Genomic DNA, 16101 nt, shown 5'->3' with positions numbered 1-16101 from the left:
TCGAATTTTACAAAACCCTTAATACCCCTGGTGTTTTCTGAATAAAACACATTACAAGGGCATAATCTGACAACTCCCTTTGTTTTTCCCTCCCAGTGACATTTCTGTGGATATTTGGATGCCTTAAACCCTGCAACACTATCATATTACTGGCTGACATCCTTTTCCAGAATAACTGTTTCACCAATGTCAAACATTTGCTGAGGTCTGTAACCTTCTTCCACAATAATATCCATCAAAAAATTTGAGTAAAGGTGTGCTGCCTCTTTATCAAAACTGGCAGCCTCACTAGTCATGTGGATGTTAAAAAAACTGTGACACTTGAGCCTATTAAACCACCCTCTACTTGCAATAAAAGTTTTTCTTGACTGATCTCACCAACTTCACTCGTCATCATTATATAATCACTTCACTGGCCTCTGGATAATCGTTGTAATCATGGTTATGGAGGTTTCTCATTCCGTCTATCACACCACTGCTCCTCTTACACACTATCATACACTCAATGGAGTGATAGAAAAAACATCTTATTTTTGCAATGGCCCCAATTAAGAGAGAGACCCATAGACTGGCTACAACCATGAGTTTCTTACCAGCATCAAACCTCTGAGGCATCTCTAATTTCACTTCAGTAGTGACAGCCTTACATTCTGTACTCCCCTTAAATGCATTTACATTCCTTAAATACATACTGAAATTGTTGCAAGTACTCTGGAGACAGAAAATAATGGTAAAGGGGAAGCAGTTTCCACACACAATGTCATGTGTCCAATTTTCTTGCTTACATTCAGACTGCCACCAAATAGGATACAAACATACAATGCCAGCTGGTGGGACAGAAACTGAATAGTGCTTATACAAAAAAAATGGAATTCAAATAGCAACAGAGCATTGTGCTCTCTTGTGGTTGTAAAGTCATTACAATAAGCATAATAAGTACAAAAATACTTTAAAATATCTAGACATCTATTATTAAAAATGATTATTGTACAATTACACGGATAAAAAATTCTTTTTCAAATCTGTCTCAAGTACAAGGTGCATGTCAAGTTGAAATGTACCCTAATCATCAAGCACAAAATGTCTGAAGCCAATCTATTGCAAGATAAGGGACAGTGGTAGTCCTGTATGTCTGGGATGAAGTTTCAGAATTAGGATTAGGGTTCCATTTTCATTTCTGCAAAACTTAACCCTGATAAAGACCAAGGCTGTATGCACCAAATTAATTCACGTATACAGATATGTACTTGAAAGATGACAGACTGGTATATAAACTTTCAGTATTCACCAGCCTTCTTTGGAAGAACAGCTGATCAAAGAAGCAGTTTGTGGTAAATATTTCAATATTTTCATGACATGAAAGTATTTAATGATTGTTCTGGATGTTAAACATACCTAAAGTTAAAATAACAGAAATAAGCATCATTAAGAAAGCTTCAGTAAAGTTTTGAGAACATGTAATAGCCTTAAAACATACTATATGATGATCCATTAACTCAGCAGAATGAGAAGGATCAGAAATAACAAAGATTACAGCAGCAGACATCTCCTCCTTACAAAATGAAAGCAAATGTAAAAATTCAGGCTGAATTCTGCTAGATCTTATTACTCTCACAAGATATACTGTTGTTTAAACTATATCATCTAACTTTATAGATGAGAGTAAAAGGACCAAGAATGATTATCAAAATACCACTGTCAGCAAAATGAAAGATGCAAGAGCATGTGGGTGTGTGTGTATTTGTGTGTCTCTCTGTGTGTAGCATATGCGTGCAAGTCTAGAAGCTTTGTGGAATTTCTGAATAGTGATTGACGAACTGCTATGAGCACTGATGGCAAAGAAATTGATAGACAATGACCACTGGCAGCTGAACACTCCAAACACTATACAAAAGAACTTAAATGATAATTTTCAATGTAACGTAGGTTCAGAAAACACATGCCAAGTTGCCCATGGGCTAAACTAAGAATGAAGCTACAGCAAAGAATCATCAGTGGGAGAAGAGAAGCTCTTCCTTCCCATGTCATGCACCCAATGGCAATCACAGCCGATATACAGGTTAAAACTTGTATGCTGCTACTAGGAGAACAAGAACTGCAGTTAATCATCTGAACCTTGAACTTCATTATTCATATAAAGATAAAAAATGTACCAACTTACCAACATATCCTATTTTGGTTATTAAGATAAATTTAAGACACTACAATGACACCATTTATTATGATAATTAAGTAGCTTACTTTACTAAGATCTGATATGGGAGGAAATCCAAAAAATCAATTTCTATCTTGAATCAAGGATGATAATTTTGGCTCACACTAACAAAGCACGTAAAAATAACAACAATAATATCTAATACCAGTATTAGTAAATACAAACCCTTTAATCATTGCCCTTAATGCCTGTTTTCTTTCTCTTTCAGTAAACCAATCAACTAAGTAGCCAGCCATCTTGGGAGCATTGCGATATAGGTGAAAGAAACGGTGGTAGTTCCCAAGTGACCAGGCCGCTCGTAGCTTCAGAGAGAAACTAATGCATTCATCTTCCTTCTGCTCAACTGTTAAACCAGCCATAAGGGAGGTAATATCTGGAAAATATAAGATGGGAGATGTATCCTTACTTATATAAAGCAATCCTGCCATTTAAGCTGAGCTGGCATTTTGTTAATCCATTAATTATTTGAACATGTGAGGGTACTTATGCTCTCCCAGTATTCTGACAAAGAGATGTGACATGTAATCTTTGTTAACTGTTTCCTTGGAGGGTTTGTTGACAGGTTAAGGTGAACAATAAGAAGACTGCAAACAGCACTAATAAAAAGGCCAGGGATGTTACTGTATGTTACAGTTTCAATTAAAGTTACAGCAATGATACCTCTAAATCTCTTTCACCCCTTCCATCTTCCCCTTGATCTCCACCTCCCCCTCTCCTTTCCACCCTCTGCTTGTGACAAAGAGATCTTAGTTTTTTGCTCACCCTAGCTGTATATTCTCACCCTTTCAACACATCCTGGTATGCTTTCTTAATCAGACTGCACTTAAGACCTCATCTCTCCATTAGTCATTCCTTACAAAATCAACCAGCTCCACACTACATTCCTCAACTCTCTCCCATTCTTTTACTTTTAGGGAACATATCACATCTATACATCACTTTTGGGACTACTACTAAACCTAAAAAATACCCATCTCTGTTCTAAAAGACAATGACCTTTCCCATGACAAATTTCTCAATACACCTGGGACCTGAGCCTCCTCTTCCCCAGCATGGAGAGTCAGGTGCTGCTTGCTGATGACACAGGTCTGGTGGACAATTTGAAGGACAACTTCATAAGTTGGAGTCCGAGTTTGGGAGAGGAGAATGTCAAGTGCTAAGATTAATAAGTTTGCTAACATTCACAATTACTCTCCCCTTTCTCATCCAGATGCTTTCCTAAACTCAGAAACCAATTTCTGCAGTTTCTCACTTGAATCTACTATCACTGTCATATCATCAGCAGCTGACCCACCTACCCCAGCCAGCCTGTAAACTATAAATCTCCCCTAGAAACTTCCATTCACTTCCCTCATCATCCCATCCATAAAAGGACTGATGAGACATGGTGACATTACACACCCCTGCCACTGACACATCCTCTCAATCAAATAACTCTTCACCTGTGTATCAAAATCAGTGAAAAAAAATTGTTTCATGCCCAACATGAAACATACACAAAGAGACAGTTCTGCACTAATCACAAAAAGACAAACACGTAACCATATTTCTTGACTTGTGGTCCTCCACAGTGGATGAGCACTACAAGTGTACAATAGAAAGAGGTCCAGGAGCAGGAAGATTTGGGAAAATATGTAACTGAAGATCACAGCATATAACAACTCACCTAATGTGTTTTTCGTGAAGATGTAGTACAGGAGTCTGTAGGCGATAAACTCGAGAGCATTTTCCCCGCCTACCTCGCTGTAAAGCTGCTTAAGTTGACTCTGGCATTGATTGAACTCTTCATGGTCACCCTTCTCTAAGGCTATTCGGGAATGTGTCTCATACACCTGTGATATGAATGTCTTTGTAATTCTTATCAAAGAGGCAAAAAAATCATTATCTACTTCACTAATCATAAATTTGTAGGGCTGTTCAGTAACATACAGATTCTTTAACATAAATAACACATGCTTCTAAATTTTTCACTTTACACCGAGCTGACTTGTCAAAAGTAACTGATGCTTTCCTTGAAAGAACCTTCAAAATTCTGTTCCTTTTCAAAATCAATTTTGAAGTAGGAATATCCCATTCTAAGCCAAATCATGACACCAAGCGTTTCCATCCAAGGATACACTAACTTGGGAAAACCTGATGCTGAATTGGTAAATTGAAGACCTTTCTTAAGTTGTACTTTACATTATGATCTGACTTGCTGTTGTGGAGTTTGTAAAGAGCTATAACCCATCGGTCATTCAACACAGCATGAGAAAGATATAGAAAAAACTTTTCATTATTAACATAAAAAGATACATTTTGCCTTCCTTTTAAAGATATCTAAAACTTAAAACCTATAAATGTAAAATTATAGTTTGGCATTCCTTAAAAAAAAAAAAAAGACATTGGCCTACAGTATCTATAATGACAAGTATCATTAATGATTTCTCTATCTATTTACTTTAAGTTAACGAAGATGGCACAGACAACCTGGATTAATAATCCTTTCTCAACTGGAAGGTACTGACCCATTATAACAGAAAGACAGCATGAGGAAGGCTTAGTTTAGTATTGTTTGCATGCAAAAGATTAATAATTCATTTTTTTTTTTTTAATTTTCCAAAACAAGGAACAGAGAAGGGGGCCAGGTGAGGATATTCCCTCCAAGGCCCAGTCCTCTGTTCTTAACGCTACCTCGCTAATGCGGGAAATGGTGAATAGTTTGAAAGAAAGAAAAAGAAAAAAGAATAAATCAAAGAAATTTCTATACAATAGAATAACATAGACCTTTAAATGATGTGTTAGACTACTTTAACAATAACTTAGGGTTATACTATACAAGTTTTGTAAATAGTCCCTTCGGTCCATAATATTTATTGTGAACAGATTTCAAAGTTTATCTACACACAACTAAAATCCTTGATAATGAGCATCATAGTTTTGTATGTTTGTTTCTATTCCAAGTTCCGTGAAACAAAACCAAATTCAGTGACAAGACTGTCTACATTTAAGACTGATTCCTTTGCAATTCATCCAAGTAATGAAATGAAAAAATAAAAAGCCTTTATGTGATATCACTAAAGATGCTTGTTTCAAGTCAGCACAATGGATATGGACTGATGTAAAGTTGACTGAAAAGCTGTACACACCATATCCACTACCACAACAGAGCCAAATTCATAAATACTAACCTGTACTGTAAAGTCATCTCTGACACCCTGGATAGTCAAGTCTTGTCGTAATGATTTAAGCTGGTCACAGGCATATCGATAATCCTGGTTACGCACCCACTGACGTTTGATATGTTCCAGTGATCGTTTTAAGGTATCCACTGTTCGAACCGTAGATGGATCAGGTGCCTGAAAGTATGCAAGAATAATCAAAATAGCTTCACAACAAACATTCTAAAAGCATCAACTTTGTACTGAAATGGTATGAATGCTTTCTTCTATAAAATGCAAAAGTTCCAATTCTGTATAAGTTTGAACACAAGTAAACTGCACAAATTATGCACATCCACTCACTGCTGTCAGTCGAAGATATGGTTTCTCTAAAGCAGTAGATGTTCCTACTATGTGCATGGAGGTCCAGTCAATATCATCTCCATCAACAGTAAATGTATTGCTAATTGTTTTTGTAATGTTGAGTTGTTTCTTCTTCCTTTGAGGTCCTGGGGCTGGAACTGGACCCACATTGCCTGGAGTACTGAAGCGAGCTGCTCTCTTCTGCAGTCGCTCATTGGTGCTGAACTCTGGATCAAGACTCATGCAGCCATGTTTAGAGTAAAAGTGGGACACAACTGCCCTGAAGAAGAATATTTTCAGTTAGGTTTTGATACACATTTGCATGTGGGAGTGTTCATTCTTTTTCTTCACACCTAACTACCACACAGTGTTTCAATAGGCAGCAACAAGAGCAACTGAACAATGGTCTCATGATTACATATCTAAAGCTATGAGTTACATACCAAAACTAGAGCCTACCATCCAAAGACAACCTCCCACACACTACCATATGGTTTTAACTTGACCACCTCACATGCTGAAGTTCAGCCCAGTGACATTCCATACCCCCCATACACCACATCAATCCAATTCATTCTAACCAGTGCATGCCACTTATTCCTAAATTTCCGGGGCCCAATATCTCAGAGCCTTCTTCACTCCATCCTTCCATCTTGCTTCCCCTTAGTCCAATGCTCCATCTACTTCTGACACACAGATCCTATTAATCAGTCTTTCTCCATTAATTATCTCCTATGCCAGTCGCTCCACAGCCAACCAAGTTGATCATCCACCCCAAAGGGGTGATTGATAAAATGGGTACATGGCTCATGCAAGGGCATATATATATGTGTGTGTAGCATTAATGGGGTGGCCCTGATTAGGTCCTCAGTTACCCATGCCATCTAAGCTAAGGAACAATGTGTCTACCACTTCAGCACACACCTGGTTGGCCCTCTCATGAATAAGCCTCTCTTATACACTAACCATTCCTTACACAATCTACCTGCCTCCCATCACATACTATGCATAAGCATTCCATTTACAACATGCCCACTGTCTTTTTTTATTCAGCATTCATGGCACAAGTAACACAAAACATCCTTTAAGCATAACCACCTTCACAAGTGCAAAACTCCCTTCCCATAATATAAAAAAAAAAAATGAAATCTCCATGCAATAGTCACTTCACTCCCAAGTATACCTTATCAAAGAATTACCATCCTAATTCTTCTCCTAACACTATTCTTTCCCATCCTAAGCAGCTCTATACTTATTGCAAAATCTTTACTAATGCTGGGGGAAAACACACTATACAGTATACTTAATCTAAGGCATATCTTACAATAAAAAGTCACTCACTTGTTCTTCGCCTTCACCTTCTTGTTGCCTTTGCCTCGAACACTCACTGGGCTTCTTCTCCTTTTAGCATTTAAGCGAATGAAACCCTTGTTATCTTCTTCTGAGCCTGAAGAGGAATGGCGACGTTTGCTATCACGTCTTCCTCTTCTGTACATGGGGGATCGAGACCTTGATCTTGAATAAGACCTTGATTGAGAGCGAGATCTCGATCGAGAGCGAGATCTTGATCGAGATACTGAATGAGACTTTGAACGATGTGACCTGTTTGTACCAAATAATTACCCAACATAAAACTCATAGACTACTGTTTTTTGTGGGAAATCATATCATTTCATACAAATTCAATTACTACACACAGTACTTAGCTTTGTTACATTAAGGTTCTCAATAGGCCACGACATACTCATTTCTTACAATATGGATATAAATGAATGAAAGTTATCATACTACATCCTTCATAGAATAAAATCTATATTAATAACCATTTACACACTTCCTGCTATAAAAACTGAGTGGCTGTGGGCATTACTGGTAGAACTTAAATCCAAATCCCATGGGCCCTGGAAATATTTAGATTTTGCATTTTTCCAGTTATAGGTACATTACCATACTTTCAGAGGAGTTTTTTCATATGCAGAAAATCTTTGTAAGTAATATATGTAAATAAATATTAAACATCCATAAACATCGATTCATTTCATCCATCAATAGCTGACACTCTCATATCTCATCAATCTTAACTAACATTATATGTACAACTAGGTTAAGTGTACAAATTACATAGAAACTGAATTTCAATGGGGTGAGCACCAAAAAGCAAAACTAAGTCTGGAAACTGATGCATCCTTCGAACAAGAATTTTCATTATATGGGCTTTCAACATTTAGATATTTTCAAATTTAAGATATTCTGATTAGACTTCTACCTGTATTACTACATCGCTAACCCTGAGACTGATACACAAATTGTGTTGTAACAATATATCAACAGATATATTACAAAATAACTCTGGGAGGATAGAATAAATATTGAAAAAAATGAAAAAAGAAAACTCAAAATCTGGTGGACATTACCTTACTCCCCGTGCAGAGTATCCTGGCGACATCATAGGTTTCTTATAGAGCACTTTCTTGTCCTGCTGCTTCACAGGGGTAGTGGAGCTTGTATCTGACCCACAATCACTGGCTGCACTCCAATTCTTCATATGTGGTATCAGGTTAGCAGTAGATTCACTGTGTATGCTGGGAAGTGATTCTTCATCCCAGTTCTGAGAAATAATTGCAAATGTGATCAAAATAACAAATAAGCTATATCTTACAAAGAATATAATACCAAAAAGTAAATCTTTTCAAGAGAAAGCATTTTTGACCCAACAGGTAATGTATGCACTACAGTGCTCATAAACTTTGCGTCTGGACCAATTCCACTTTTTGCACCTCCAGAAATCCTGCAGTCTGTCACATCCTTTTGCATCATCCTGTATGAAAAACTTAACAGTACTGTGCCAAAGTCTGTTATCAACTAACAGTAGTATCTATACAAACAAAATTTTGAAAAAAAATTTTCAACATTTTCCTGAATGAAGAACCCTCTAAGTAATACTTTCTGGGGCCCTAATATTCTCAATCTATTCCTTTGCCTTCTATATTAAAGTCTGTGACAAAAAGTAGCCAATTTCAGGTCAAAAGAGCTCAATTTAGGCACTCTTGGGTTCTGAGAGCCACATTTGAAAAACTGCCTTTCAACTTTTCACTTCAAAGTGAAGACCATCTACACTATTAATCCCACTTTCCTGATCAAAGATGTTCCTCCATTCTAACACCAAAAGTACAAAAAATAGACAAACATCTAAATTCAGTTTTGGCTGCAAGTCCTTAAACTTCTCCACATTCTCTATACCTGAACCTCAATCACCAAATTGTAATAATGTCTGAATCACCATAATCAATGGCAATTATTGCCAATAACTGTCATCTGTATTGTGCAAGAACACCAATTAAGTATACCCATATCCAATGCCCACACCAACCATTAATAGGAACATACCCATACAGGTCACTATTCATTATAAAACTGTTTTCTTTATGTTAAACATCAACTGCACTAACAACAAACATTATATGACAAGGATGTGTGAGAGTGTACATGCATTTGATCTATCTCAATGAGAATAAATATAAAACTAACATACACATATCAACTACTGTACTTCATAATCATGTTTAATTACACCACTCACCTACAACTGATTTAATAAGTATTCCCAACATTAGCATCAGCATAATTGCTTAATGCAATGCAGATATGGCTGAAAAGTATGCACCATAAAAAATTGAAAAAAGCAATAAGGAAATAACAGTTATACATCCTTTTCTCAAGATTCAACATGTTCCCTACTGTATACATAAAACAATGTGGATAAGAAAGTTGGCAATACATGAAGTTTATTACAAAGGAGTGTGTATTACTAATATGGTTTAAGATATGCAAAGATCAGGAACAACTCTATAAAGATTGCTAATTACGAAAATGAGCTTAATGTGTGGAAAACAGGAAAATGTAGTTCACTGGACATTCATAAGCAACACTCAGCACTTCAGAAAGACAGTATCCACTTAAGATACACCATAGGATGGACAGACATGTGGAGAATGTTGTTTTATGACTTGATAATGGAAAAAGTATGTATGGACGCCTTAGTTGAAACATCTAAGAAGTCAAGAAACAAAAATTTGCTCCAAGGAAAGCAGTCAACTGGCTTTATATAAAGTTTGTCCTTCACCTACATTTGGATATATACTACATATATGAAGGAATAACATAATATCAAGCCATTTCTTACACTAATTTTCCATGGTTTGCATATAAAAATTCCATCAATTCCTCAACTCGACAGGAAGTATCTATGGTATATGTATGAAGTTTCTATTATGTGTCGTTTAGGAGATATGCTAACAAGACTGTGCCCACAGACAAACATAGTGCTAAGACAATGACATAACATACTGCATACAACTGTGATGGGACTAACTTCCTGTTAACTTCTGCTACTTACAGTATCCTGCACAAATCACAAGACCATCAATTACTTAAAAGAAGGACAATTTGTTTAAAGTGGAAAATATGTTTAGCAGTATACTGCAGAAAAAGACTTACCTTGGTCCACAAGGTTCCATTATTGGCTGCCTGGGTAAGCTTTCCCTTAAGGCATATCTCCACTTGGTCCTTGTCCAACTCCGTGACACACCTAGCAAAACACCGCCCAACATAAGCCCTGTGAACACAACATAATATTTAACAAGACAATCACTGATGGTGATTGCTCCACCATCAAATTGCAATACAAAAATTCACTGACCTAGAAAACCTTTGATCAATATGAGAAACACTGAAATGGTTGTACCATTTAATAACTCCTCCAATTAACAGTATGCTTCCAGGAAAAATGAACAAGCATGAAATACACACACAAAAGCATGATCTAATATAAAGTGTGTATCATGATTACATACAAGACATTCACTTACTTCAGACTTTCAGGCCAGTCACCATTAGCTACCAGTCCTGTCATTCCTTTAATATCTTTGACCCCTTTTGTTTCCAGTGTCTTGTTTGACAAACCTTCACTTTCAACTTTAACCGCAACTTTGTTTAATGTGGACTGTGCATCGGCATTTTCTTTTCCACCCGAAGAACTTATGGGATGGTGCTGTTGTTGGTTATTCATATACTGCATCTTGTTCCACTGGTTATTCGACATGATCATATTATTCTTGTTCTTTTTATTTTTCTTCTTATTATGGCCTGTGTTATGTTGTTGATAATGCTGTTGCTGTTGATGTTGTTGCTGTTGTTGCTGCTGATGCTGCTGCTGCTGATGCTGCTGCTGCTGCTGCTGATGCTGCTGCTGCTGCTGATGTTGCTGCTGCTGCTGCTGCTGTTGCTGCTGTTGTTGCTGCTGCTGTGGCTGCTGCTGCTGCTGTGATGTCTGTGACTGCTGTAGTGCATTATAACCAAGTCCCTTCTTGCTTGGAAGGTTGAATTTCACAGGGCCACCAGAATTACCAGGTGAGTTTCCTCTGCCCATAGGTGGCTGATTGTAGTTTGGCGGGGGTCCTCTTGGTGGGGGTCCCGATGGACCATACCATCCACCACTATAACCATAGCTATCATAACCCTGACCATAAGGCTGACCATAGCTGTGATTATAACTATGACTGTAGTCCTGATTATTGTAACCTTGCGGTGGAGGGACGCTGTTATTTTGTTGATTATTGCCATCTTGATGTTTAACAGAATTATTAGAAGGTACATTTGAATTATTCATTTTGTTCTGATTATCACTTTCTGAATTCTGGCCACCTGGTGGAGGGCCTGGAGGTAGTGGAGGGTTGTTGCCACTGCCTGAACCACTGTTGTTCTTGTTATTGTTAGCAGTTGTGTCTGAATGCTGATGTGGAGGTGGGCCTGACATTCCCTGGGGTACACCATATCCCCATGGGGTTTGCTGTTAGAAAGATAAGGAAAATCTTATACATGACTGAAATATTTCATGTTATGCATATTGTGATATCCTTGTCATAATCTCAGTGCCCATTAATTCAACTCCTCCAACTAAATTCCCTGCTATAACTAAAAAAATTGGGAATTAATATTTCTCAAAGTGCACTTCCATTTCAACCTGAACCACATCATCAAAGACATTCCGATGATAAGCACACATTCTCTAGAAATTCCAACTGTCTGAAAATGAGTGTGGTAAAACTTGTGTTCTATGTGGTGAATTTGAAAAGTATTATTAGCATCTCATCGGACAAAATATCCTACAACACAAGAAAAATGAGCATCATTTCCAACCTAAATATACCATTCTCAGGGACATGACTTTTGCGATATCCTTTCACGTTACCTCTCGCTTTGATTTGAAGCCTGTTTAAGCAACAGTTGAATATCAAAGAAGCTACAAGATGAGATGGTTTTGGCATCATTTCAAGAGAGAAAGACAGCTAACTACAAACCGTCAACTTCAGTATAAAAATGAGTTGAACTTACATATCCACCGTATCCTCCATAGCCACCACCACCTCCAGGACCATAACTATTCCATCCAGGTGCTGGGGGTCCTGGTGGGCCACTGTAAGTCCCTCCATAACCTCCATAAGGTCCTTGTGGCCCACTATACCATCCTCCACCTTGTCCTTGGCCATTACCCCCATGCCAGGGGGCCATCCCATGAGGACCACTATTCATATTGAGATCAGTCAAGCACACACTGAAAAAGAAAATACTAGTATCTAAGTCTTTGTTACTGTACATATACTTAAATATTTACAACAGCCACAATAAGTATAGTATAATGATACATTCTGATGATTAGTGTTGGGCTTGTAACCTATGGCCAAGGAATTAATTTCCAGCTGCATCCCTAAGTTGTACGAATTCTCCAATATGATATGATAAAGGTAATTCATCCTTTTTAACACCTTTATTGGGGTGATTTTTCTCAAAAGCAACACCCGACAGCAGCAAAAAAAAAAAATGTGCAGAAAAATGAAAATAAAATGCAGTCACAATAACGATGGAGGTTAGGATCCACTCGAGACGAGTTCAGTTTGATAATAAAACTAATGTTTATGATGCCACTATATTTTCCCTATATCATAACATTATATACAGTACTCATCTTCAGAGTATTGGAGACTTGCAAGAGATATTTATACTGTACCTTTACATGAAAAAAATACACTGCAAATACAAATTACGTTAGTTGACTGGGTCTTCTAAAGTACTGCAGGCATTTCATGCTGACCCAACGGCAATCCTCTCGTATTTTGGTGTTGAGGAGTACTAGGAGGTTAGGTGAAGTTTTTACTGGTTCTATCGTACTTCTGCAAATGTTTTTCATACCTTTTCATTATGACCTTACAATTTCCCAATAACCATAACCATCATCTCTACCTCCTTTTAACACAATTGTAAAAACTCAGCAGATCTACTGAGAACTTCACCTAACCTCTCTAGCAGTCAAGATTTATTCTAAATTTCAATATCGAAATTGTAATGTACCACTCACTAATGAAAACGCACCGTCAATGTGGTGTCTGATGTCAACAGATGAAACCGCGAAAAACCATGCAATCTGCAGCAGGAGACAAATGTAACATTAAGGCATATTCTGACCTTTACTTTGAGTATTTAGATTTTCAAAGGTTCTGTAGATATCTAACAAAATTATCAACTTTTCTACATTAATCAACCCCATAGCTACCCTAATTTACCCATACGTTATTGCCTTATCTAATATTTTGTTAAAAAGCTATAAATTACACTCCTTAACTTTTACATTCTCAATGCAATAGCACTGCAGAAGACATTTAGTAAAAAATAAAAGCAAATAACAAAGTAAATCTTGACAATGACATATAAAAGTTCCTTAATATGAACTTCCAAATCCTTGGCCCTCAACTGGAACTTAACCATACAGCTCCTCAAGAATAAGATACCAACTTACAGGTTTAACAACATTCTCTAAATTTGTCATCACCACTGAAGAACAATATCACTTAACATTCAGGACCTTAATTTTGATGATTAATCTGCATGAGGGGTTAAATAATGTTTTACTGACAAATGCATTTATAATTCCTGTCATCACTCCTATTTAAACTGGACAATAGTTTTCAGATGGGATTACAGGATTAGTTTACAGTACCAATGCTTCATATCCTGGCACGACATCAAGCTACCTAATATCAACCTAATCCTAGCCTACGTAAGCCATACGTAACCTGTCGCAATCTATATATATCCTATCCAACCGTATCATACCTTCCTATCCTATACCTAAAGTATAATAATAACTTTACCATTATTAACCTACCTAATACAATCAAACCTAACCTAACCAACTTTACTAGAGTCATAACATGAGCATACGGGACCTCAATGCCACACCAGGAAATGGAATGTCGGTGATGTGAGTATATACCAACAATTCAGCAACTGACACAGCATCCACTTCAGCTTAAGTACAAGTGATGAGAAGGAAACAAACACATGCTATATCATTTATCGGAAAATTAACAGTATACCCTCCAAAGCCAAATTTTCGACAAAACTGCATTTATTCCACAGGTCGGCAAAATAGCGTTTACTCCATCGGTGCCAGAAAATAAGCGTCTAAATTAAAGAGACTGAAGCCAATTCCTCGACAATGAGGGCACTATATTACCATCAGGGTTTAAAGCTATTTTGCCGACGTAAGCATTTCACCCATTGCTGGTGTTGCGTATTTAACTAAGAATTTACCATATATGGCAATACTTCATGACATACATTTATATATATATATATATATATATATATATATATATATATATATATATATATATAATGACCTATACCTCTCAAAACACATACGCATCAGGTGCCAATTACGCCATGCGTAAGGTTCACCCAATTACCTTACATTACGCAGTGCACATACGCATGCGCATAACGGTAGGCGTAATCCTTGTAACACCTTTATATTATCATAAAGGCATCACAGACACAGACAGAACCTTAATAACAACCGTTTCTGAGCTACAACTACCACATAGAACCGATGAATTCCCAGCTGAGAGTTGTATGTAAACAAGTTTCTACTGGAGGGGGGAGGCATTCCCGCACTCCTCCGATTTTAATCATCAAATATACCGTCACAGACACACCTCACATAAGTAAAACACACATCTCTCTCATCTACAACAGCAGGTCAATTCCTCACAACTTATCACAAGTTCTTACGGGTGAAGACGTCAACGTTACGGGTAAAGATGTTCCACTTCTCTACTACTCGGTGTCAGAACAACAAAAATGGCGACTGAGGATAAACGTATTGCGACGGGGAGTAGTTCACGTTCTCAAGAGTATTTGTCATTAAGAGGAATTTCACTCGTCACTTTACTTTTATCATCTTGAGGTATCTTATACTTCACAGATAGGATACAATAATAAAGTCCCCTTCGATTTTTCCGTGAAAAAATGCGACTTATATGAAAATAAGTTCTGAGAGATACAACTATAGTTGACAGTGGAGTAACTTATTTTCACTTGGCTAATGTGTAACTTGATAAGAGCCAAAAGTTATGATGAAATCATTAATGAGACTAACCAAAATCGTCATGAAAATTAAGAAATTCCATCATATACATTTTTGGACTGAAGTTTCTTAATGAAGTATGCATCTAAAACGCGACATGATACCACTAAGGACCATCTATTTATAATATTTTCTCACTAACACTGATTAAAAATGTGCAGTTAAATATCACAATTGTAAATCAAAGGGAAACCAGGTTTCACACTCACCGTAAGGTGGGGTTCCATGCATACAAAAAGGTATCACTTCTACGGGTGCTAAGAAGACGCCATATACGGAAGTTGTAGCAGTATGGACAGAATATGCCCTAGACACACAGAAAAGGTGGGTCTACTGCTTACTAGCAGTTGGCAAGTGAAGGAGTTGCTGTTAGACAGCAACCAACCTCCCCCAAGAGAAATTAGTACCCAGAGTTTGGAGAAAGTGTGGGAAAGTTTAAGAAGAAAGTGGAGTACATGTGAACAAATGGAAGGTAATGAGATGCAACAGGGGCAGGAGACAGGTATAGTTTTTGAGTATAAGTCTCAACAGGGAGGAGCAGGAGAATATAATGTGCCTGAGAATGGGTATTGGCAGCGGCTAGAACCAAGGGAACAGAAGTTGGAGAGGAGACTTAGGTCCAGAGAGCGATAGGCGTGTGGAAGGAGAGGACATTGTTTGTTCTGGGGAAAATATGGAGATATTCTGAAAGTACAGTAGACCTAAAGGTGTTGTATGGATCGACCTTTGTCCTTGAACGCAAAAGAAAGGGAGCGGGTTGGGTAGATGTGTTCGGAATGGCGACGACATACGCCTAGTGTGTTAAATCCAGGTCATTGAAGCGTATGGCTTTGACTTGTGCATAATACATGACAGGATTTGACGGCTAGCGAGTGCATGTGTACAAATAAAGCTGTCAT

At 37.5% G+C, this 16101-nt stretch overlaps 1 protein-coding gene across 10 annotated transcripts in view; it reads right to left on the bottom strand.

The window, feature by feature from the left end:
- The window catches only part of LOC139762501 (leukocyte receptor cluster member 8 homolog), a 31723-nt gene extending 16771 nt beyond the window's left edge, over positions 1 to 14952 (bottom strand). For 2 of the 10 annotated variants that reach the window (XM_071687476.1, XM_071687467.1), the window contains exons 1-11: positions 14848 to 14952; positions 13147 to 13198; positions 12112 to 12331; positions 10587 to 11566; positions 10216 to 10333; positions 8133 to 8326; positions 7060 to 7320; positions 5719 to 5998; positions 5386 to 5553; positions 3882 to 4047; positions 2381 to 2588 (exon numbers count right to left, since the gene is read on the bottom strand). In XM_071687476.1, coding sequence (XP_071543577.1) covers positions 2381 to 2588; positions 3882 to 4047; positions 5386 to 5553; positions 5719 to 5998; positions 7060 to 7320; positions 8133 to 8326; positions 10216 to 10333; positions 10587 to 11566; positions 12112 to 12309 — 2573 coding nt within the window. In that variant the 5' untranslated portion in view covers positions 12310 to 12331; positions 13147 to 13198; positions 14848 to 14952. The other 8 variants (XM_071687472.1, XM_071687475.1, XM_071687471.1 and 5 more) reach the window with 8 other exon arrangements.
- Between the last annotated feature and the right edge of the window lie 1149 nt (positions 14953 to 16101).

Source organism: Panulirus ornatus, chromosome 43, assembly GCF_036320965.1.
Source record: "Panulirus ornatus isolate Po-2019 chromosome 43, ASM3632096v1, whole genome shotgun sequence".
Classification (NCBI taxonomy): domain Eukaryota; kingdom Metazoa; phylum Arthropoda; class Malacostraca; order Decapoda; family Palinuridae; genus Panulirus; species Panulirus ornatus.
This window is presented reverse-complemented; position numbering and strand designations above follow the sequence as displayed.